The 25,940-nt window shown below is 34.7% G+C and overlaps 1 protein-coding gene across 3 annotated transcripts in view; it reads left to right on the top strand.

Annotated features, from left to right (window-relative positions):
• Positions 1–23,147, top strand: part of NSRP1 (nuclear speckle splicing regulatory protein 1) — a 28,098-nt gene extending 4,951 nt beyond the window's left edge. For 2 of the 3 annotated variants that reach the window (XM_037162845.2, XM_037162843.2), the window contains exons 3-7: positions 11,983–12,039; positions 17,230–17,358; positions 18,235–18,442; positions 19,608–19,716; positions 21,610–23,143. In XM_037162845.2, the coding sequence (XP_037018740.2) occupies positions 12,031–12,039; positions 17,230–17,358; positions 18,235–18,442; positions 19,608–19,716; positions 21,610–22,660 (1,506 nt within the window). In that variant the 5' untranslated portion in view covers positions 11,983–12,030 and the 3' untranslated portion in view covers positions 22,661–23,143. Of the gene's footprint in view, positions 1–11,982; positions 12,040–17,229; positions 17,359–18,234; positions 18,443–19,607; positions 19,717–21,609 lie in introns of all 3 variants that reach the window. The other variant, XM_037162844.2, reaches the window with a different exon arrangement.
• Positions 23,148–25,940: the final 2,793 nt, after the last annotated feature.

A 25,940-nucleotide genomic window follows, 5' to 3' on the forward strand; every position in this document is an offset into this window, starting at 1 on the left:
CATGAATGACCATGACTAATAAATGGGTTCTAATAAAACTTTATTTACAAAAAGGTAGGTGGCTGGATTTGGCTGTTACTTGCTGATCTATACATTCTCAAAAGTACTGGTTATAGCCAGCATTTCACAGTGATTAAAATAGATGTTACATGACAGTTGAAACACGAGGCTTCTTTTTAGATATTTCTCCATGATAAATACTTGCTCATTTTGCAGAGCATAATGAAGTTTCCTTTTAATCATGCCAGTTCAGATGCTTATTTCTAGACAGTAATATTCTTATGAGATCCAGTTTTGCAACTGAGTACATATTCTATGAATAGATATGATCCATACAATATGGGAATTTTGGATTTTGGATAAAGGTACAAAATTCCTTGATCTTTTTAAAAGAGAGTAGTAAATTAAACTTAGATAGCTAAAATTTATTAGTTTAGTGTTATATATGTTAACCGTGTCAGGTAAATTGTGGATGACAGCAGTAACTGCACTTTGATTCACTCAGACACCACGGCATATTTTCTAGATTAAGCTTTCATTTTCATAAAATGCAAAACATTTATAAAAACTATAAGAAAAACACTAAAACCCAGCAGAAAATGAGGGGAAAAACATAGACAAATAGAAGAAATAGAAATATTTAATAAACGTTAAAAATATTTCATCTTACTAGATAGAGTTAAGTGTAAATTAGGACAGTAGTGAGCTGCTGTTTGTTTGCTATATTAGTGAATACTTTTAATAAATAATGGCAAAGTTTTGGTGAAATGGGTGTGCAAAGTTTTTTTTTAAGATTTTTTATTTTTTAGAGAGAGGGGAAGGGAGGGAGAAAGGGAGAGAAACACCAGTGTTTCTCTCCAGCACCCCCTACTGAGGACCTGGCCCGCAACCCAGGCATGTGCCCTGACTGGGAATTGAATCAGCGACTCCTTTGATTTGCAGGCTGGCACTCAATCCACTGAGCCATACCAGCCAGGGCTGTAAAATTTTGCTAACGTGAATTGATGTGCCTTTTTAGAAAGAGTTGTTCGATTTGTATCTTTTAAAAGTTAAGTATGTTGAGCTTTTCCTGAAAGTGGCCAGAGGTGACCTCTGAAAATGGTTCTTTATTCACTTGACCCAGAAAGCCCCACAAAATCATGCAGATCAGGAGGTCCAAAAGTCTTATATTCACTTTAAGAACACTTGTGAAACTGCCCAGGCCATTAAGGTTATGCATATTTTAATACACCACCAAGTATCTGAAGGATGTCACTTTACAAAAGCAATGTGTGCCGTTCCATGGTTACAGTAGTGAAGTTGGTAGGTGTGCCTAGGCCTAACTGTGGGCCTGGATATAGGGTTGGTGGCCTAAAGAGTTACTGCTTAAATGCTCCCTAGATTACTCTAAACATTGGGTTAATTTCCAGAGTTCTTTTAAAAAAAAAAAAAAGCTGATTTTGAAATTTTATGCCAGTGTTTTATATACTTTTAGGGAGATGAGAATTTTTATAGGTCTGTATTTGGTCCTTTTCAGTGATTTTTAAGCTTCTTTAATATGTTTTTTTTTTCCATGGTTTTATTTATCTTTAGAGGGGAAGGGAAGGAGAGGGGGAGAGAAATATCAATGTGTGGTTGCCTCTTGTGTGTCCTCTGCTGGGAACTGGCCTGCAACCCAGGCATGTGCCCTGACTGGGAATCAAACCTCAGTTGTTTGGTTCGCAGGCCCACGCTCAATCCACTGAGCTACACCAGCCAGGGACCTTACTGGTTTTAAAAACCATTGTTGAATTCCCAATGCTTTTAGAATAAAGACCAACATCTTTATTTTTGACCTATAAAAATAAAGTCATGCATTGTCTTGCTTTTTACTTCAGCCTCTTCTCCACTGAAGTGCCCTGTCTTGTCCTTTAAAATTGCCTTAGGCTGTGTAAGTGAACTTTAGTGCCATCTTCATTTTCATAAGAAAGCTAGAGATTTTGATCGGAATTTGAATTTATAGACTACGAGAGAATTTTGATATTTCAGTCTTTTCCATTATAACAGTGTCATTTATTTATTCAGGTGTTTTATATATTCATTAGTACACTTTTATAATTTTCTTCCATAATGTTCACATACATCCTTTGTTATATTTATTTTTAGGTACCTTATAGCCCTTGTTGCTGTTATATGAGGGAATTTTTTTAAGATTTTTTGAATTTATTTTTAGAGGGAGGGAAAGGGAAGGAGAAAGAGAGGGAGAGAAAAATCAATGTGTGGACCTGGCCCACAACCCAGGCATGTGCCCTGACTGGGAATTAAATTGGCACCCTTTGATTCACAGGCTGATGCTCAATACACTGAGCCACACCAGCCAGGGCTAATTTATGGTCTTATTTTGAAAGAGTTTGACAGGGACATGAAAAAAAGAAATGGAAACGATAGTTTGAAGAAGTAATGGTAGAGTTGGTAGAATTTTCCTTTTTGTTGTAGTTTTATTAGAATAGAGATAATTTGTGCATGTTTAAGCTAAAAGGGAAGAAGGTAAAAGGAAAGGAGAGATTCTGTAGCTAAGGAAAGTAAGGTATCTGGAAGTTAAATAAATTGGCCTATATTACACACAGATAACAAGTAGTAGGGGTGGATTTTGAACCCAGAATATCTGCATGATTCCAGAGACCATGCTTTTAAACATAATGTACTCCCTCTGAGAGGCAGTTTGTTTATAATAGAACTTTAAAAGTTTGAGAGATTGGATTTCAGAAGCAACAGCAAGAGGGTTAGTTGGGGAACTAGCAAAGATCAGACTTCAAAGAGACATGGGTTTTTATCATTTGAAAGTACATAACTCTGTCATCCAGTGTCTTAGGAATATTTTAGGGAGGTGGAGCTATTAATTTGCAACAAAGTGGATTTTCTGTTGTCCAATTTTTGAACAGTCTCATTTCTAAGGGTTTTCAGTGGGGGTGTTAATACTTCCAGAGGACCATTAAGAAATGTGTGGAATGGCTTTTGGTTATTAACAATTACTGAGAATGAGTATTGATACCAGTTTTGGGTGTGGGCCAGGCATGGTAGATATTCTACATCTCATGACCCCCATCTAGGTAAAATCCTTCTGAACCTCTATGTAGATTAAAAGCTATTATAACTTTATAAGCATAGGACGTAAGTTCTTTTTACATGTAGACTCAAAATATGCTTTGCACATTTTATTTTTATTAAGTAAAAGTATTTTTAATAAAATACAATTTAAAATACTTCTAAAAATATTGTTTTTGCATGGCAAAATGCAGGCTAAATTTTCCCCTAATTTGACTATTTTGTAGCTCGAGGGAAGGTTATATCTCATGTTGTTTAGAACTTTACCAAGGGTTTACTGCCTAAGAAAATTAGGTCACTATTCTAGTGTCATTTGTGGTATTTGAGTCACCGTTTCTGCAGTCAGCATTTGTGTCTTTAGCATCAATGGTGATTACAGTGATTCTGCAATACATAGTTAAAGAATTTGAGAACTGTTTTTCTAACATGGTTATGCTTTTACATATTCAAATACAGTGTATGTTATTCTGTTATAAATTACTTTCCCTTTATTTTTTAGAGTTTTGTAAGGATGTGTATCCAAAAGTGGATTAGAAGGAAGAGGTGTGTGTGTGTGTGTGTATATGTAAAACTTAAAAATTGTGTGTAGAAAATTTATATGTGCATTTCATTTCAGTATAGATAAGGGACATTAACAAATAACTTTCTATAAAAGAGGGCTATTGAGTATGATGGAGAATTATCATTTGGTGTCTGCCTCCAGTATAATGGCTTACATACTATATATTATGTTGCCATAAATATGCGGGTCTGTTTCTCTGGAATTTTTGTTCTATTCCATTGATTTCTTCCTCTAATCTTGTATTTACTATTACCAACTAAGGGCAGAAATAAAGTCTGTTATTTATCTTTTCCCAAAAAGGCAATATGTAAGGATCCACTTCCATTGCTGTTTCTCATGCAAAAACTAATCTATCTTCTCTGTCTTCTGCACTTTGTATCCCTTACCTCAGAACGCATAGTGCCCTTTCCCACCTTTTTTACATTCAACTTCTGGGCATTTCAGTTTCTTGTATCTTCCTCAAGTTCCAGTCCCTTGAAGGTTGAAGGTACTCCTTGTTTTCTAGCATGATTATGGATTTCTTTTTTGTCATTCCACAAGTTTGGAGGAAGAGGAGGCTGCAGCATATATGGATTTGCCACTTAAACCAGAAGTTTTACATTGCTTTTCTAGATTTAAGACTTTTAGTGAATTGTTTAATATCTCAGTTTTGGTCCTATATTAAAAAATTTTATATCTAATAAAAGTTTATTTTAAGGATTAGAGATAGTATATCTTACAGTGCATAGCACAGAGAAGTGTAAATATAGCTATTTCGCTACCATAAAAATACCCTTTTTGTGTGCAATAACTGTCTTCATTAATCATTAGTCACCTGAAAGTTTCTTGTGCTATGTCCATTCCACTTCATGTTTGACACTCTTATTTGGTAGCCTGACTTTTTTGTGACTTTTTAATAGAATCTTAATCTCTATTTTGTTGTGGACCTTAGCTAAGAAATTATATTATATTAGAAGAATTATATTAGAAAAATTTCATACAGAATTGACACTTAGTATATGTTGGGAAGAAGTGTGGGTGGACCAGGTTTGGTGTGAGAAAAGGTAGATCACAACAAAGCACAAATACTGAAAGAAATGATCAAAATTATTTTTCTTGTACACTTTACATAGAAATGCCTGTTTTAGTTGCATTAGGAACAGTTTCTATAAATATGCTTAGTTTCCCTTAAAAAATAAACATTTCATAAAGAGGGCGGTAATGACCATAATATTTTTGAATTATTTTTTATTTGATTTGTACACAATCTCATTGCACCCAGTTGCTCATCATTTTTAACTGACAATTTCTGATTAGAAGATACTCAGAACTTTACCTTCAAATTTGCTGTTAAATAACAAAATTAGCTTTCTGTTTTTCCAAAACTATATATATATTGACAGACTTTGTTACTGCCCAGCCTAACTTTACCGTAAAAATCATTAAGGTGTGCTCTGCCTCCAGGGAGCATGTCCATACCTTTTCCTTCCCCCTACCGTTCCCCATAGGCTCGCATCTCCTAAACTCTAAGGAACCCCACAAATACTTCCAATCAGAGGAGCAGTGGACAGCAGCAGCCCATTGTGGGCTAACCCCCTGAACTTGTTCTCAAGGCCCCCTTTTTTCTGACCTTTCAGTGAGCTGACAGTAGCCCCAGCTTGGGTCACCTTTTTCCCTTTATACTTCTAGAGAGTAAAAGCAGCTTCGCATAGTCTCTCTCCTTTACTTCTTCTATTCTAGGCCTACCCTTACTTCACTGTCCCCAGCTTTAATAAACATACTCTTAAAATAAAAAAAATCATTTAAAATTTTTTCCTATATGTTTCAATGTGTGTAGTCAGACAAAAAGCAATAATCTTCCATCTCATTCTTGGGTTTATCAAAAACTGAAAATAAAATAGATCAGATCACTTTCTGAAACAAAATTACTTTATTAGTTTAGTAATAATTTGAGGTTACTTTAAAGATAAGAAGCAGCATTTGGGAGGAGATTCATTTCCTGCCTTTGGACTTTATCTGTAAGAACTACATCTTCAATGTCAAGAGATTGTGTATTTATAGCTGAACTCTAATAAAGTCTGTACTGGGGACTTGGCACACCTGACTTGGTCATTGTGATGGTATATTAGGTGCCAAACTGTTACTTGTCTTTTGAAAAAATATAGTACCAAGTGTATTTCATTAAAATTTGGCTAGTGTGGGGAGGATTATAAGACCTTTGACAGTTAATTATAAATGTACTATTATTACCTACATGGTTAATGATATTTTTTTGGAAATTTAATGAAGTGTATAGTTTTCCTTGTAGTAAATATGTTTTCACTAAACCTTATAAAAAGTTTTCTACTATGTTTTTTAAAGATTTCATTTCTTTTACTTTTGGACAGAGAAAGGAAGGAAGAAAGAGAGGGAGAGAAACATCAGTGTGTGGTTATTCCCCAAGCACCCCCCCACTGGGGCCCTGGCCTAGCTTTCATGTGCCCTAACTGGGAATTGAACCAGAGACCCTGTGGTTCTCAGGCCAGCACTCAGTCCATTGAGCCACACCAGCCAGGGCAGTTTTTTCTACTTTTTTGACTGGTGCAGCATGGGATATTGAGAACAATGTTCTGAGTTTTTGTTTTTTTTTTTCCTTTGATCTGTATCTTACACTATATGTGAAAGTTAAAGAACTATTTTCCTTATGAGCAGCCCAAAATCACCCTTCTTTTTATACTCCTTTATGCTTCTTCCACTTTTTACTTTCTTTTTTCATCACAGAGAAACTCACACCAAACAGTGAGACTGTTATTTCAGAACTGCATCCTTCATGACATCTTTGAAAAGCTTTTATTTATTTTTAGAGAGAGGTGAAGGGAAGGATAAAGAGTGGGATAGAAACATTGACATGTGAGAGAAACATGGATCAGTTGCCTCATGCACACCCCGTGATGGGAACCTGGCCTGGAAATCAGGCATGTGCACCCTGCCTGGTGATTGAATTGGTGAGCTTTCGGTTTGCGGGACAACACCCAAACCACTGAGCTACCACTGAAGTCAGGGTCTTCATGATATTTCTCATATCTCTCTGTGTTCATGTGTCCATCACTCTTCTTGAACTGTGATGTCTCTTTGACAATAACAGTATTGTTATGTGTATAGTAAATGTTTTGAAATGTAACAGAATTGTTAGTCACACCTCTCATTTCAGGGCACACTCACACTATTAGCCTGCACAAGTCTCTTGTTTTATTAGTTTTCCTCTTTATCCCTGGTCTTCTATGCCATTTTCCTTTAAACCTACCCTGATGTGTTTGGTATATGTGCTTGAATATGTGTGTATCCTCTCGTGTTGTTTTGAATACATATGTTTTATATATAAATACCATTGTTACAGTTCTCACTTTTTTCAGTCAACACTGCATTACATTGCATATACCTAGTTGACTCTGACTACTTGCATGTATGTCTACTGTATTTTATCCCATTCCCTGAGATAAATATTTTTAATACCTTTCAGTTCCCTGCTATCACAACATTCTGGTACACATCTTAATAAAAACCAAACAGAAACCAAAGAGTTTCTTTTGGGGGTGTGTATCCAGTGGTTGGATTTTTGGATCAGAGTGCATATAGATACATTATTTCACTAAGTTCTGGCAACTTGCTTTCTGGATTGACTATACCAGTTTACATTTTCCAGGTGGTCAGCTGTTTCTTCATCTCACCCATGCTTATATTTTCCATTCTTAATTGTTTTACTTTGCAATTCATTAATGCTTAGTGAAGTTGAGTATCTCTCGTATTCATTAGACATTCCTTAGTACTCCTTAGTATCTCTTAGTACAAGAGATAATAAATATCTCTTGTATTTATTAGGCATTCCTTAGTACTTTTCTATAAATTTTTCATTTCTACTGCCCTGTTGTCTGTTTTATTTCCTTTCTTTTTGCCTTATAAGAGTTCCTTTTATATTTTATATATCAATCTATTGTTGGTTTTAGATATTGAAAATCTCTTGGTCTATTACTCTTTTTGTAGTCTCTATGGTGAAGACAGCTAAGTCAACAAATACATTGTTCCCTTCTATAGTAACAATCTAAGATGGGGACACAGCTTGCTCAGTTAGACATTACATTTTCTACTTTATCACTAGTTAATTGAAGTCATGTGACTGGCTAATTTTGCCAGTCGATATGTGAAAGGTATGATGTGCACTTCTACTTCAATACCTTAAAAGAAAAAAGACCTTTAATTGTGGTAAGAGCATTGCTGTATAACACCATATGGGTTTCAGGTATGCAACATTATAATTCAACATCTATATATACTACATCATGCTCAGTACCAAGAGTTTAGTTTCTTTGCATCACCATACAGTTTATCGCCTTTTCCTGTTTTGATCTCTCTCCTGGTCGAATGAACTTTCTTCTGAGTTCATTTGCTGCTGTTGTTTTCATTTTACATTTCACATGAGTGAAATTATGTAGGATTTGTGTTTTCCAGCTGACTTATTGCACTTAGCATAATATCCTCAAAGTCCATCCATGTTGACACAAATGGCAGGATTTTACCTACTTTTATGGCTGAGTAGTATTTCACTGTGTATATATACGTGTGTGTAATCTATTTTATCCATTCATCCATCAGTGGACACTTAGTTTGTTTTCATGTCTTGGCTATTGTAAATCATGCTGCAGTGAACATAGGTATGCATATATCTTTTCAAATTAGTGTTTTGTATTCTTGGGTGAATACCCACAAGTGGAATAACTGAATCATATGTTAGTTCTATTCTTAATTTTTTGAGGAGTCTCCATACTATTTTCCATAGTGTCTGTACTTTCACTGACGAGGCTTTCCTTTTCTTCACATCCTCTCCAATATTTTTTTATCTTGCTCTTTCTTGTCATTTTGATGATAGCCATTCTAAGATGTAAACTGATAACTCATTTTGATTTGCATTTCCGTAATAATTAGTGATTTTGGATACCTTTTCATGTGCCTTTTGGGCATCTCTATGTCTTTTTGGAAAAATGTCTATTTAGATTTTCTGCCCATTTTTAATTAGTGTGTGTGTGTGGTTAAGATGTATGAGTTCTTTATATATATTTTGAGTATTAACCCCTTATCAGATGTATGATTTGTAAATGTCTTTTTTTAAAGATTTTATTTATTTTTAGGCAGAGGGCAAGGGAGGGAGAGAAACATAAGTGTTTGGTTGCCTCTCTCACACTGCCTACTGGGGGCCTGGCCTGCCACCCAGGAATGTGCCCTGGCTGGGAATTGAACCAGTGACCCTTTTGTTTGCAGGCTGGTGCTCAGTTCACTGAGCCACACCAGCCAGGGCTAAATGTCTTTTTTCATTTGGTAGGTTGTCTCTTCATTTTTTTGATTGTTTCCTTTGCTGTGCAGAAGCTTTGTAGTTGGATGTAGACCCATTTGTTTATTTTTGATTGTGTTACCCCCTGCCATCAAAGTCTGAGCCACGAAAACATGATTAAGACCAATGTCAGGGGGCGTACTGCCTATGTTTTCTTCTATGTATTTTATGGTTTCAGGTTTTATGTTCAAGTCTTTAATCTATTTTGAGTTAATTTTTAGGTATGGGTACGATAGTGGTATAGTTTCATTCTTTTGCATATGGCTGTCCAGTTTTCTCAACACCATTTATTTCTTTTATTTTTAAAAATAATTTATTTATATTTAGAGAGGGGAAGGGAGGGAGAGAAACATCAATGTGTAATTGCCTCTTGCACACACCCCCAATGGGGACCCAGCCCATAACCCAGGTATGTGCTCCACACCGGGAATCAAACCAGCAACTCTTTGGTTTGCAGGCCAGCATTCAGTACACTGAGCCACACCAGCCAGGGCTCAACACCATCTATTTAGGAGACTTTTCTTTCTCTGTTCTACATTCTTAGCTTCTTTGTGGTAAATTAGTGGTCCATATATGTTTGATTTTATTTCTGGGCTTTGATTCTGTCCTTTTGATCCTTCTGTGTTTTTCTGCTGATACCATACTGTTTTTGGTTACAATAGCTTTGTAGCATATTATGAAATCAGGGAGTGTAATACCTCTTTTTTTTTTCTTTATCTTAGTATTGCTTTGTCTACTTGGGGTCTTTGTAGTTCAACAAAAATTTTAGGATTTTTGGGGGGAGTATCTTTGGGGGAAATGCTGTTAGGATTTTTATAGGTACTGCACTGAAACTATAGATTGCTTTAGGTAATATAGGCATTTTAACAGTGTTTATTCTTCCAGTACATGAACACAGAATATCTTTCCATTTCTTTGTGTCTTCAGTTTCTTTCAACAATGTCTTACACATTTCAACTTACAGGTCTTTCACCTCTGTGGTTAAATATATTCCTAGGTATTTTATTATTTTTGTTGCGTTTGTAAATGAGACTTTTAAATTTCTTTTTCTGATTTTTGTTGTTAAAATACAGAAATGCAACATATTTTTGTATATTTATTTTATATTCTGCAACTTGTATGTGTTTATAATTTCTAACAGTTTTCGGGTGGAGTCATTAGAGTTTTTTATATATAATATCATGTCATCTGCAAATAGTGATAGCTTTACCTCATTCTAGATTCCTTTTATTTCTTTCCTTGCCTGATTGCTTTAGCTAGGACTTCTAATATTGTTTTGAAAAGTAGTGGTAAGAGTGGGCATCCTTGTGTTGTTCCTGATTGTAAAGGAAAAGCTTTCAAGTTTTTACCTTTCAGTGTGATACTAGCTGTAGGTTTGTCATATATGACCTTTATTATGCTGAGATGCTTTCTTTTTAAGTCCATTTTTTGAGATATTTGATCTTAAATTGATATTGTATAGTGTGGACTGCTTTTTCTGCATCTGTTAAGATGATCATATGATTTTCATCTTTCATTTTGTTAGTATGGTGTCATATTGATTGATTTCTGGATGTTGAACCATCCTTTCATTCCTGGAATAAATCCTACTTAATCATAGTCTGTGATCCTTTTAATATGTTGTATTCAATTTGATAATATTTTGTTGAGAATTTTTGCATCTATGTTCATGAGAGATATTGACCTCTGGTTTTCTCTTGTGTGCGTATTATCCTTGTGTGGTTTTGGTACCAGGGTAATGTTGACTTTTTGAATCTAATTAGAAAGTATTCATTCCTCTTCAATTTTTGAGGAGAATTTGAAAAGGATAGGTATTAAATCTTTGAATATTTGGTAGAGTTCACCAGTGAATCTGGTCCTGGACTTTTGTTTTTGAGATTTTTGATTACTGTTTCAATCTCCTTATTAGCGATTGGTCTATACAGATTTTATGTTTCTTCATGATTCAGTCTTAGAAGGGTATATGATTCTAAGAATTTATCCATTTTCTCTAGAGAAAAATGGATAAATCCTAGGTCTGAGGCTTATATTTTTCATTAAAAATAAATTTATTAGTACCTTTATTTTTTAAAGATAATTCACACACCATAAAATTCACCCTGTTAAAGCAAACCTGTCAGTGTTGGTTAGTATATTTACAAAGCCCTTGTACTCTAAGGAAACATTTTTACTTAAATATGCTAATTACATTTACTTTCTTAGCTATAAGTCTTTTGCCCATGTGGTTACTATTTCCAATTATATTCCTCTTGCCTTCTCTTAAATTCTTTTTGATTCAGGTCTAATGTCATCTTTAGGGAAAGCTTTCTTGATTCCTTATATATTTTATTTCCCTGTGTTCTATTTTTTTCCCTTTATTACATCACTTATCACATTTATATTATAATCATCTCTTTAGTTATTTCTCTTCCTTTTAGACCATTTATCTTTCAAGAACAAAGACTGTTCTTGCTTTTCCAATATCTTCAAGAACTAGAACAATGGGAGATATGGTAGGTGTTTCACTACATGTTTTATTGAATGATTATCACTTCAGGTAGTTTCGACTGCCCATAAGCCTTAAGCATATACTAACAGCTTGATATACTAAATTTAATGGTGAATATTAAAATAATGTGCTTTCTGTTGCTGGAAATGATACATTTTAGTGTTGGAACGGACTGATCCACCCCCAGCTAGTATACACACACTCAGACACACATTCATATGAGCACACAAAGCAGTTGAAATCCATGGAAGTTGAATGACTTAGTGGTATAATTGGTACTAAAGAACCCATGTTACCTCATTTTTGTCCTGTACTATTCTTTTTTTTTTCTTTCAGTTTATAGCCTAATCTGATGAGTTACAATGAAAATTCATTTGTTTCCAGAAGTTTAGGGAAAAGACCTTGATCACTTGATTATGTTAATTAATAATACTATCTTTCTGTTTTAACAATAAGTAAGAAACCAGTTGCCAGCCAGAATTTTAGAAAAGAAGTGTTAAACAGTGACAGTATTTTTCTGTGTTACAGACCTCCGTGAGTGAAACCCTTCAGAGGGAAGCTGCTAAAAAGCAAGCAATGAAACAGGTAAGGTAGAAAAGTGAGTTAAATGCACTTGGTAAAGGAAGTATTTCAGCTCACATTTTTATGTGTCAGTTTTCATATCTAAGTGCTGAGACAAAAAAGGTATACATAGAGAAAAAATTGGTTTTTGACAGTATGTTAAGGTGTGTTTTGATTTACATAGATTTCTTTTTTATAAATTTTAAAGGAAAAAATAGAAAGAAGAATTAACTGTTTACTGCTGTGTTGTAGATTAAATCCACTTCAGCTTTCTGGTGACTTAGCAGTCTGACGATGGATTATACAGTTTAATAATTCCTGCTTAGTGAGCTTACTTGCCAAAAATAATTTTCTTTGCAACCAGAGTATTTCACAATTTTGTAACTATTTGAAAATCACCGACCAAGAAAGGGAAATGTCATGATTTTTAGTAGACTTGCTAGCACCATTATTTTTATATAATGCTGTATATATTTTGAAGCCTTTTTAAAAATACATGTAATATTTTATAAATTCTCACAAATCTGTTTATAGTGTTGATTATGAAATCTGAAATTTCAAAAGGATAAATTATCCCTCATAATTACACAGCTATTTACAGGGGTAAGCACAAATGCTTACTGATTTTTCTCCTACTACACCAGTGTCTTAGATTTAGCTGCTGCAGAACATAATACAATTAAACAATGCCAAAGTACCTTTATTTTTCATTTTAATTCTTTCACTGTTCACATTTTCTTTAATATTTAGTACTATTTTCCCCTTGTCTGAGAAGAATCTGGTAAGAATGATGTCTCCTATATGTCAGACATGATAGCATAAACTACTTTCTAAGAATTAACTAATTCTTACAACAATTCTGTAATTAGATGCTTTTATAATCCCCATTTTGTAGTTGAAAAAAATGAAGCAAAAAGGATTTATGTGACTTTCATGAGGTCTCATATTTAGTAAATGGTCAAGGTGTGTTCCAACACAGGCAGTGAAATTGCAGAGCCCAAACTTTTAACCACTGTGTTTTATTGCCTTCTTGGGGAGTGGGCACAGAATTGTGTATTTAGTTATTATTTTAATATTATATCTTAGTTTCATAGTGGGGCATAAAAACGTCATTTAAAAAAACATGATCCTTTAACATAAATTTTTGGTTTGAATCCAAATTTTAGAGCTCAGCAGAATTTGAGAGAGACCATCAAGTTTGACTTCTTTACTATATAGATGGGGGAATTAGTTCCAGAGTGTCTGGTAACTTCTCAAAGGTTGTATAGGTATCTTGTTTTTCAGTGTTCTTTTGATATTTTTGTCCTGCTTTTTCTTACCTAAAGCATAAATCCAAAATCAAAATTTATTCTTAACTCTGGCTTGTTCACTTTTTTTATTTCATGGGACTTTTCCATAGTTTGCTTTGAAATTGGAAATAACTGCTACTGTTTCTATACTGCTTACCTGCCTGCTGCTGCCTTGATCTACCTTTGCTATGTACTTTCCACCTTATTCCCCACTTGTGTGTTCCCCCTCTTCTGCTTTATTCCCAGGCTATTTACCATGAAGAATACTAGTTTGATTGCATTTACTAAATCTAAGAGAATACTCTTAGAAGCAATGTACTTACTTATCTAATAGACCACTTTTTCTTTCTTTATATTCTTTTCTTTTGTCAGACCCTTAAGTGTGCAACTGATGATGACAAAACAACCTTATCCCTGTTTCACTGGGAAAACTTTTAATACATCATCATTCTATATAAAATTTGTTATAGGTCTTTGGTAGATAGCGTCTTACCAAGTTAAGGAATGACTTTCTGATTTTGATTTGAACTTTTGTTACTCTTTATTTAATCATGAATGTACTATATTAAAAGGATCATATTTCATGACAATGTTGTATTTCTACCAATAAAGTAAGGTCAGTTTAACTTTAGAAAGTCAATCATCATAACTTTACATAAATAGTATAAACCCAAAATAGACATAAGGTATTATCCTGTTTATATATTGTTCCATTTGGTTTACTAAAGGGTATGTTGAGGAGTTGTGCATTATGAGATTGGCCTGTAATTTTCCCTATCTTACCCTGTAATTACGCAGTCTGTGGATCTTAATGAACTAACGATAAACATGTTTTACAAGTTTGTTTCTACTTCATTAATTTCTGCCTTCACAAATTAGGGTTTTCCTCCTTCTTTGGGTTCATTTTGTTATTTTATCTAACTTTTTGAGGTGTGTGCATACCTCTCTTGTTTTTCAGCCCTTTTTTTCTAATACATATATTTAAAGCTATACATTTTACTTTAAGCTCTAATATAGCTGCATCTCACAAATTTTGATAAAGTATTTTTGTTATTCAGTTAAGAATATTTTCTGGTTTGCATTATGATTGCTTTTTTGACCCACGGGTTATTTAGAACTTAATTCTAAACATAACAGGGGTTTTAGGGTTACCTTTGTTTTAATGATTTCTGACATGATTTCTTTGTGCTCCAAGATCATGTATTGTATTATTTCATATCTTTAAAATGTGTTGAGATTAACTTTATGGTCCAGTAAAGTTTTTATAAACTTACTGTGCTTGAAAAATGTTCTGTATGTTTTCATTGGGCCAGTTGTGTTAATTCATATATATTTATACTGATTTTTTTTGTTTGTTCTATTAATTACTGAGAGGCATATGTTAAAACCCTGTACTAAAAAAATAATCCTCTACTGTAGTTGTGGACTTGCCTCTATGGTTGCCTTGTAGTTGTGGACTTTTCCCTATATTGTTGTTCAAGTTTTTTTGCTTTATATATTTTAAGACTGAAATTAATAACAAATCCATACAAGTGCTCTCTGGCCACTCCCAAAAATATAAAAGCATGTTATCAATTTAAAACATTTTAGTGTCCTTTTTCCCCTGGTTTTGGGGGGTTTTTCTGAGGTTTTTTTTTAGTTGTTATTTCTTAAACTCCGTGTTTTCCTTTGAGTTCTCCAGATTGGTTTTGGGGAGGGAATAGCAGTGCTAATTCACCATGTAGGTGGGAGGAATCATTGTTCTTCTGAGATTAAAGTAAATGTTGAAAATAGAAAAATTAAAAATGTTTTAATGTCCTAAACAGTATTCCAGAAAAAATATTTAAGTTAGTGTGTACATTATTCTAGAGCCTAATCATTGTTTTGTAAAAACTTGAGAATGTCAGGCCTATTCTTTGAATAATTATATCAGCCCATTACTTAAAAAGCCCTCTTATATTCTACATGCAATAGGCAATATAGCAATTAAAAAGTGAAAATGTGTAATGTGTACCTCAGGAACTTTTAAACTGGGACAAGAGACTGAGATTTGTGAAACAGGAAATAATAACATCAAGGATATTATATTGCAGCTAAATAATTGCAGCATAGAATGTGCCATCAGAGTTCAAAAGAAAGAGATCCTTGTGGGTGAAAGTCCTCAGAGATGTCCTCATTTAAGAGGTAGGGGTTATAACAAAATAAAACCAGAGGCATGGGTACATGGAATAGACTGACAGATCTCAGAGGAGAGGTGGGTAAGGGAGACTAGAAGAGATTAGCAAAAAAACATGCATAGCACATGAACACAGACAACATTGTGATGAAAGCCAGAGTGGGAGCTGGGTGGAGGGGGCAAAAGGGGGAAGTAGAGGACAGTTGTAATGGTGTCAATATTTAAGAAGAAAAAAAAAAGGTAGGATGCCCTAGCTGGTGTGATTCAATGGATTGAGTGCCAGTCTGTGAATCAAAAGGTCACTCCTTTGATTCCCAGTTAGGGCACATGCCTGGGTTGCAGGCCAGGTCCCCATTTGGGGGCATGTGAGAAGCAACCAATTGATACTTCTTTCCATTTCTTTCTGCCTCCCTTCGCCTCTTTCTAAAAATAAATAAAATCGTAAAAAAGAAAAGAGGTAGGGGTTGAGTTTGTTTCTGCTTTGTTTATTATTTTTTAATTAGATTCCACAAAGTGAAAATACGGTATTTCTTTCGCAGTCTGACTTACTTCACTTAAAATAACACCCTCTGGGTTCATCCATGTTGTGGCACATGGCAAGATTTTGTTCTTTTACTGCTAAGTAATTATTCCCTATCCTTTTTGCCTATTCATCTATTGATGGACACTTAAGTTGCTTCCGTATTTTGACTATCATAAATAATGCTTCAGTGAACTAGGGGTGCTTATATCATTTCATATTAGTGTTTTGGATTTTTTTGGATAAAAACCCACAAACTGATGGGTCACCAGATGAGAAGAGTCATGGGGGGCGTTGGTGGAAAAGGTGAAAGGGATTAAGAAGTACAAATTGCCAATTATAAAAATAGTCACAAGTATGTAAAGTACAGCATAGAGAATATAGTCGATATGCTGTAATAACTATGTATGATGTCAGATGGGTTCTAGACATATTGGGATGATCATTTCATAAAGGACATAAATGTCTAATAACTATATTGTATACCTGAAACTAATATGTCATTGTATATCAATTGGAATTGAAAAATAGTTTTTTTAAAAGCAGGAGTTGAAGTTCTAGATAAGATTTTGATGGCCTGAAAACAAGAGGAGGAACAGTTCATAGAGGGAACATGATGTACAAAGGCAGAGGACTTTATATTGCAAAAATATTAATTATAAAATATCCCCATTTTTCTGATACGACGGAAGCTTTTAAAAAACTACTTCTTACCATTTGAAAACGGAACATTTTATTTGGTAAATCCACTTGCCTAAAAAATAATATGAAAGCTTAATATGTAATTTACTATAGACATCTAAAACTAAGATGTGTCTACATTAAACCTTGGACTTTTTGACCTGTGGATGTGGATAATATTATTTATGGTCAGATGATTAAATAATAATAGCTAATGTTTATTGAACACTTACTCTCTGTGATGCTCCATTCTTAGTGGTTTAAGTTTATTGTTACTTAATTATCACAACTTTGAGGATAGATGCAGTTCTCAATTTTTTAGTTGAGGAAAACTGAGGCACAAAGTGATAAACAAACTTAGCTGAAGTGGCTAGGAAGTATAGAGCCAGGATTCAAACTGAGGCAGCCATGCTCAGAACTCATGTTCTTATTTTTTTGTGTTAAAATGTGATTGGTATAATTTTTATGATATATTTCTGATTTATGATCCTGTCTCAAGAAAATTATTTAAACTTTTTTGTGCTGTCAGCTAGTTCATATCTTGAAACATGTTTAATTTTTTTTTTAAGACCAAACTGGAAATCCAGAAGGCCCTTGCAGAAGATTCCACTGTATATGAATATGACAGTATTTATGATGAAATGCAGAAAAAAAAGGAAGAAAGTAATCCCAAATTGCTTTTGGGAAAAGACCGAAAGGTTTGTAGCAGAAAATACAAACTTTCTTTGACCCTGACCTGCATTATATATCTTAATCTTACTTCAGCGTGAAGATGATTTGGGAAAAAGCTTTCTGGTATTTGAAGTGTGAGGTGCCCTTAGCTCCAAATAGAATAGAACCCAGGAAGCCCAACATTTAGTATTCGAACGGGAACAAGTGAATTATCTAATAATTTTATAAGGTTTGGTTTTTGCTTTAAAGCCTTTGTAAATAATATTGTGAAAACTTTTTCTTGGGAAGTTTTTGTTCTCTTGTTTGTGTTTATTTGTATTTTGCCATCGTCTCATTTTTTATGGCTTCCTACCTGGTAACTGAATCATCTGCACACATCATGATAAGATTTTTAGTTTGAAAACAATTAAGGGTAAGGGGAATTAAAATAAGTTCAGATTTTCCATCACTCTTACTCTTTCACAAACACACACTGATTTTTAAGGATCTTTGCATTTTACAGTATCTACAAATAAAATGTGGTATAAAATTATATTAAAGCTATTGTTTTAAATCTTATTTCAACTAATGTGAAAAATGAGTAGGGACCTTTTTGATTCACTTACCTGTTACAGAAGTGTTAAGGTGATACCATTATAAATGGTGAGAAAAACAGTGGGAAAATTACTTAACTTAGCTTGATGTTTTAAAAAATAATAATAAACATTTTGAATATCTTATCTTACATTTTTATGGAAAGAATTTTAGGTTCAGTTTGGCTAATAAATTTATATTAGTGTCTGAGATGACAAACATACCTATTTTTACTAGACATTTCTGTATTAATCAATTCATGGTAAAAAATAGAGTATTAACAATTATTATCTTTAACTCTGTCTTAAATAAACGTATTTTCCCCCTAGCCCAAGTATATTCACAACTTACTAAAAGCAGTTGAGATCAGAAAAAAGGAACAAGAAAAAAGAATGGAAAAGAAAATACAGAGAGAACGAGAAATGGAAAAGGGAGAGTTTGATGATAAAGAAGCATTTGTGACATCTGCTTATAAGAAAAAACTGCAAGAGAGAGCTGAAGAGGAGGAAAGAGAAAAGAGGGCTGCTGCACTTGAAGGTGAAATGGAAGAGGGAGAGGGTAGAAGGAAACAGGCAGCAAAATTCTGCCCTGTGGTTAGCCATTTGCTCTGTCACTGAACTTTTAGATTATAAATGTTGTGATCATAATTTATGTATAGGAATTGAAGGTACAAAATAGAGTATTATGTTGTATTATAAAAGAGAGGATATTTTTAGTAAAAACAATTGCATTCTTAGTAACTAGTACTTCTATTGGACTTTTCCGTTAGACCTTGTTTGGTTGCTTAAAACTGTGTTCATTACAAGTCATTGCCGTGGAAAATGATTCCAATATAAAAACATTGTACATAAGTCATAATATGTCAGAGCAGTATATGTCTGAGATTTAAATCCTACTTATATTTTCTGGGATGAGAAAACTAGAGTAACATCACCCAAGGAGCATCAACTGGACATTTAGAAAAAGAATAACAGTAATTCAAGAAAAAACAAAAAGGTGCAGAGGCCAAACAAAATTGTAGTTAGTGCTTTGCCTCAGTGCTTTCTGCTCATGGTCGTTTCTCAAGATTTAAGTAAAATATGTACTTATAAACAGCTTAAGTGGCAAGGGCTCATCAACTTTAAGTGGAAGAAAATCAAATCTGTAAGACTTGGTCTGTGCCTATACTCTGTGTTCATCTGGAGTACTAGTCAGCAGGCTTTCCGGAAAGGAGCAGATAACATTTTAGGCTTTGTGTACTATGTGATCTCTCAACTCTGCCTTTGTAACACAAAAGCACCCCTAGACAATGCATAAACAAATGAACGGGGCTACCTTTCAATAAAAATTTATTTACAAAGACAGGCAGCAGCTAAAATTGGCCTACAGGCTATCATTTGCCAACTCTTGGTCTAAAGAGTAGTTTACTCGAGCCCTGACTGGTGTAGTTCAGTGGATTGAGTGCTGTCCTGCGAGCTAAAGGGTCACCGGTTCAATTCCCAGTCTAGGTCACATGCCTGGGTTACTGGCTAGGTCCCCAGTTGGGGGCACTTAAGAGGTAACCACACCTCGATGTTTTTCTTCCCTTCGCTCTCTGATAATAAATAAATAAAATCTTAAAAGAATAGTTTATACACAGTATATGTTATATATTCTATATCTGTAAACTGAACTGCATTTTTGCCTTTTGAATAAATTCTCACTTTTGCTTTCCTTCTCTTAGCACGTTTGGATGTAACCAAGCAGAAAGACCTCAGTGGATTTTATAGGCATCTATTAAATCAAGCAGTTGGTGAAGAGGAAGTACCTACATGCAGCTTTCGTGAAGCTAGGTAAGATGTGGCATGCAGAGTAATGAGAAAAAAGATATTCATGATCTGTGGTTTACAGATCACGAGTTAATACTCATTAACTCTTCCAGAGAGGATCGCAGCATTGCATATTGTTTTATCGGCCAAACCTGACCTAATTGAAGGAATGCCTGGGAATTTAGTTTCTTAATTTAAAAATCTTAAGATTTAGTTTAGATTGTCTTTATTCTGTAGTAATTTTACATACATAGTTAGGTAGTATATAAAAAGAGATGTGGTTTACTTTTATAACTAGAACTCAGCCTCCATAAAATGTAAAATTCATATATCAAGGGCTAGAGATGCGCTATTCAATAAGAAGCCACTATTCACTTGTGGCTGCTTAATAATAAATATAAAATTTGGTCACAACAGCCACATTTCAAGTACTCAGTTTCTACATTTTGCTAGTGGCTACCACATTAGCACAGATATGGACATTACCATTTATGTAGACATTTTTATTAGTACTAGTATAGAAAGGATTAGAGGATTTTAAGTAAAATTATAAGATATTAAATAAGAATGGTGAAATGATTATGCCATAAGTATATAGGTAAAAGTAAAAGGGAGAATTAATCCTAAACTTATATTTAAGTAACCTTTTTGGAAACAGAAGCATCTAGCTAAGAGGATCTGAGTCTTGGGTTCCTAGGTGAAGGGGAGAGTCAGGAGAATGGAATTAAGGATTAAAAAAGGGAATTAGGTTTAGTCCTGGCTGGTGTAGCTCAGTGGATTGAGCATGGGCCTGTGAACTGAAAGGTCACTGGTTCAATTTCTGGTCAGAGCACATGCCTGGGTTGCAGGACAGATCCCCAGTTGGGGGTGTGCAAGAGGCAACCAGTTGATGTTTCTCCCACACATTGATGTTTCCCTTCCTCTCTTTCTTCCTTCTTCACCTCTCTCTAAAAAAATAAAAGAGAGGGGATTAGTTTTATACTTCCCCAACTCCGACTGCTAACTATTGATTTTAAAAATGATGAAATTTATGAGTCTAAGAAGGTACATTTGAAGATTGAGATTTTGAACAGAAAATTAATGTTTCTGTTAGAGTTTCATCTGGAGTAGTTGTGAGGCCAGCCATGAAACTCTATGTCATTTAGTAGTGGCACTTCTCAGAGTCTAAAGAATTCCTAATTGTTAGTGATTTATTTAGCCAAGACAGTTGTACTAGCAATTTCTATAGAACCATAGTTGTTCTATTAGTGTGATTAGTAAGTGATGAGTGTGTGAATAATATAAATAAATGAACCACACGTATCAGCTGGGAAAATGTAGATGACGTAAACAATTTTAGTGTTGCTGGTTGTAATAATTGGATGGATTCACATATTTCCATTTTGCTGTGATAGGTGCTAAGGAGTATATCTAGAGGCTGATGCCTTTTTAATCATATAGGGTTTATTAAGTGAGATTTAGAATTAGATTTTTGCCACCATTTTGCTGTGGGAAAAATTTATCTTTATCTATTAACATGACTCTTAATTTTTATAGAAAGAAAAATAAAAATTTATTAAAGAGCCACTACTTAAACTCCACGTTGTGAAAGTGCTACTAAGGTCCAGAATGTATTTTTCTTTTGCTGGTTATTCTTCATCTATGCTTATCACAGACCCCTGCCTGAAGGTTCCAGTAATCTAATACAGAAGGGTTCATTTTCTTAACTTCTACCAATATTGAAAATATTCTGAATGATTAGAAAATGCTGGTTATGCAGATGTTTACAAAGTAAATAGACATTAGCACCTTTTTACATCTTGATGATCAGGAAGCTTATCTAATTATAATTTTATTGATTTAAATATTGAGGGAAATTATATAAACACTTTATATGCTTACTATAAATGATAATGTGCCATTTATGATTTTTTTAAGGTCTGGGATAAAGGAAGAGAAGTCAAGGGGTTATTCTGATGAAGTAAGTTCAGAGAACAGAATACCACTTGAAAAATGCATTCTCCAAACTGTTGTGAAAGTAGAGGAAAACCCAGATGCAGATAGTGACTTCGATAATGACAGCGAGGACAATGAAATGGAAAGAAGTAATAAAGTGAAGTGCAGAAGGGAAAAGAACATAGAGACCTCTGAGAATGACTCCAGGCATCACAAGAATCACACTCATTCACGGTCATCTAGCGAAGAAAGAGAACATGATACCAAAAGCCACACAAAAAGTTCCAAGTCAAGGGGACATGAGAAAAGGGAAGATAAGCACCAAGAGAGACAATCCAGGGACCAAGAGAACTACTACACTGACCGTGATTACCGAAAAGAAAAGAAAGATTCCCATAGGCACAGAGAGGCGGGTCATAGAGATGCCCATTGGAAGAGACATGAACAAGAAGATAAACTGAGGGGAAGAGACCAAAGAGAAAGAAATGACAGAGAATGGAAAAGGGAGAAAGACAGAGAGAGATATCCCACAAGAGAACAAGAAAGAGATAGGCAACGAAATGATCATGACCAACACAGTGAGAAAGGAGGAGAGAAGGAAGAGAAAAGCAAAGAAAAGGAAGAACATATGAAAGCAAGGAAAGAAAGATATGAAAACAGAGATAGAGAAAAACGAGAAGCAGGTGTTCACTCTTCAGAAAGGAAGCGAGACAGAAAGGAAAGCAGCCCGAAATCTAGAGCAAAAGATAAGTTTCCTGACCAGGAAAGATCCAATAAAATGAGAAACATGGAAAAGGACAAAGAGACAAACTCAGAGAAACTCTCTAGTTGTGAAACATCAGTGGGAACAAAACACAGAGTCACAGAGGAATGCCAAGATACTGGCAAAGAACAAGAGAGACTGCATGAGACACTGAGCAAGTTTGCAAAACGGAGCAATGAAGAAACTGTAATGTCAGCTAGAGACAGGTACTTGGCCAGGCAGATGGCACGGGTTAATGCAAAGACATACATTGAGAAAGAAGAAGATTGACTTCCTGGAACATGCTGTGTGGACACATAAAGGAGTGTGTTAGAAGTGGTAAACTATATTTTCAAGGTTCATTTTTGGTTTAGGGTTAAGTCAAAAGTCACTCCTTTTATTTCAGATATTTGACTAAACTGATATATAATACTAATCAGTATCACATTCTTGGTTGTATTCAAGCAACCTAAAGAGTCCTAAATCCTAGGAGGTACTTTATGAGGAAAATTAGCTCCACTATAACCATTAAAAAATAATTTAAATAACTTTCCTAATGGTAGTTTTGTTGCAGGACCTATTTGTTTTATAAATACTGTTTCAGATAAAAGTAAGTGGATTTGAATGTACAGAATATCATTATACTTTATGTTTTGAAATTTGTATTAGTATGAAATATGGATAGATATACATGTTGTCTAACTTTAGCTCAGGCATACTTGGCTTAAATGAAAATAAAAATAGTGATATGTTTGAACTTTTAGTTCATGGTCTTATTTTAAAACTAATGTCATTTATGCCATAATTCCTTTTTTTAATTAAAAATCACTTTAATTCTGAGACCCTCACAAGTTAGTAAATTGGTTGTATACATAAATCAGTTTTAGCCAAGTGTGAAAACATGGAGATTTTTAGCCTGGATGAAGTTAGCTAAAGATCCCGGTGGCCTATTTATGAACATGTCTTGTTTTATATATGCTAAAAAATATAATACAGTTTATTACAACTTCCATTTATGTGTCAAACTAAAATTATAATCTCTGTCCTAAGTCTTTGAAACCATTGAAATGAAATGCTATATATAATTTATTTGTGGGAAATATATCAATGGTATGGAGAAAATAGTTCTATAACAGGTCTTCCCCATTAAGGAAGTGCTATTTATCTCATACTTACTTTGAGTTAACCACGTTTTATTTTTAGGATAAACTTAGTTTAATAAGAATATTGACTTTTAGGAAAAAGTTATATTAAGGATCAAATTTAGCACTTACAAATAAATGTATAATAGTATACCTTTAGAGCCAGAAAGGACAAGTAACAAAGCTAATGCTTGTATCTCTTGACTGACACATTAATATGACTTCCTAATACTTTAAAATAGATCAGTGACAGTGACAAATACTTAAAAAGCACTGATTCATCATGCATAGAGAGTAAATAGTATGGTACAATGAACTATGAAACAGGGTGAGATCATGGAAGACCATGAGTTAACAGGCTAAATTTGGTTCCATTGTTAGAGTTATAACTAGAGCCATATGTTGGAAAGATTGATTTAACCATGGTTGCAAGAGATAGTCTAATAGGGAGAGACCGTGATCTAAGAGATCTGGTAAGAAGCTGTTGATTAGCCTCTCCCAGTGTGGTTCAGAGACTTCTAAAGCTGCAGCTTGGATGCTTTAGCTAGGACAAACTATGTACAGTTGACCCTTGAACCACACAGGTTTGAATTGCATGGGTCCAATTTTATATAGATTTTTTTCAATAAATACTGTAGCCCTGGCTGGCGCAGCTCAGTGGATTGAGCATGGGCTTGCAAACCAAACAACTGCAGTTCAGTTCCCACTCAGGGCACATGCTTGGGTTGCAGGCCAGTTCCCAGCAGGGGAAGCACAGAGGCAACCATACATTGGTGTTTCTCTACCTCTCTCCTTCCCTTCCCCTCAAAAGATAAATAAATAAAAATTTTTAAATAAATAAATACTATAAACCTGTTTTTTCTCTTTTTTTTCTTAAGATTTTTTATTTATCTTTAGAAAGAGGGAAAAGGAGGAAGACAGGGAGAGAAACAATAATGTGCAGGAGGCATATCCATGGGTTGCCTCTCCCTCGCCCCCAACTAGGGACCTGGCCCACAACCCAGGCAGGTGCCCTGACTGGAATCAAACTGGCAACCTTTCAGTTCACAGACAGTGCTCAGTCCCCTGAGCCACATACAAATAGGTGTTAATTGACCATTTGTGTTATTGGTAAAGCTTCTGGTCACTCAACATTAGGCTACTAGTAAAATTTGGGAGGAATCAAAGTTATACACAGGCTTTTGACTATACAGGAGGTTGGTGCTCCTAACCCCGTCACCCCTGTGTTCAATGGTTAACTATTACTTTCATTAACTAAGTTTGACATAGGGAGGAGCTGCAAATTAAGGGTTTCTTCTGTCTGCTTCCCCAGATACACAAATGTTTTTGCCTCTCTTGCACTTGTCCAACCCTTTTCTGGGCACAGTACCTTGATTTCCCTTGGGAAAGTACCCCTTCACTACTCATAGTCTAGTGATTCAAATGGGGCCGCATAGGCTCCAGGAAAAGTATGACTCAGGCCAGTTCTGAGATTTGTCAGAGTTGAAAAGACGTTTTTCATTAGTATTGCCAGTCAGTAGTGAAGATGAGGTAAGTCTCTAGTTGCACGGGAGAATGAGTGTCCAACTGCTTGACAGAATAAAGCCCACACAAAAGAAAGCAGAAATGAGAGAAAGATAAAGACCTAATGATTGCTTTTGAATCTCTGGTTCTAATGGGGCATATATATTTTTTAGATACTTAAACTAATAATGCTTTCCTGCTTTCTCTTGGGCCAATTTGAATTGGAATTCTGCCACCATAGCTGAAAAGCTCTATTCAGTACACCAAGGGTACATATATAAGTCTGTGCCAAGTTACAGAACATTTTTTTTTAAGTTTTATCTTTTTAGAAGGGAAGGGAGGGACAGAAACATGGGTTGGTAACCTCTCACACATCCCCAATTGGGGACCTGGCCTGCAATCCAGGCGTGTGCCCTGACCAGGAATAAAATCAGTGACCTTTGTTTCCAGTCCAGCACTTACTCCACTGAGCCACACCAGCCAGGGCCAGAACATTCTTAATCTTTTAAGAATAGTGTAACATGCATAAATAAAGTGCATGTACCATGAATATGTAGTTTACACTGAAACTCCCCTCAAACCCCTCCTCACCCTTCCCCTGCCCCCCACTGTTGACCACACCATAGACTTTTGTTTATTTTCTAGATTGCTTAGTATTTGTCCATCTACTATTGGTGGATGTGGAGTTTATTTCCTGTTTAGGATTAATCTTGTACTTGTCTTCTGGTATGTATGAATGGATGTTTTTATTGGGTGGCTCCTAAGAATGGATTGCTAATCCAGAGGGTATGCTTTGGCTTTAGTAGACATGGTCAGTTTACAAAATTGTACCAAAGTATACTCAATGTATGAGAATTCCAGTTGCTTCACATTCTTCCTTATACCTGTTATTTATCTTTTGTCATCTTGTCTTTTAGCTTTAGCCA

This window comes from Artibeus jamaicensis, unplaced genomic scaffold, assembly GCF_021234435.1.
Source record: "Artibeus jamaicensis isolate MK-2021 breed Jamaican fruit bat unplaced genomic scaffold, CSHL_Jam_final contig_2790, whole genome shotgun sequence".
NCBI lineage: Eukaryota > Metazoa > Chordata > Mammalia > Chiroptera > Phyllostomidae > Artibeus > Artibeus jamaicensis.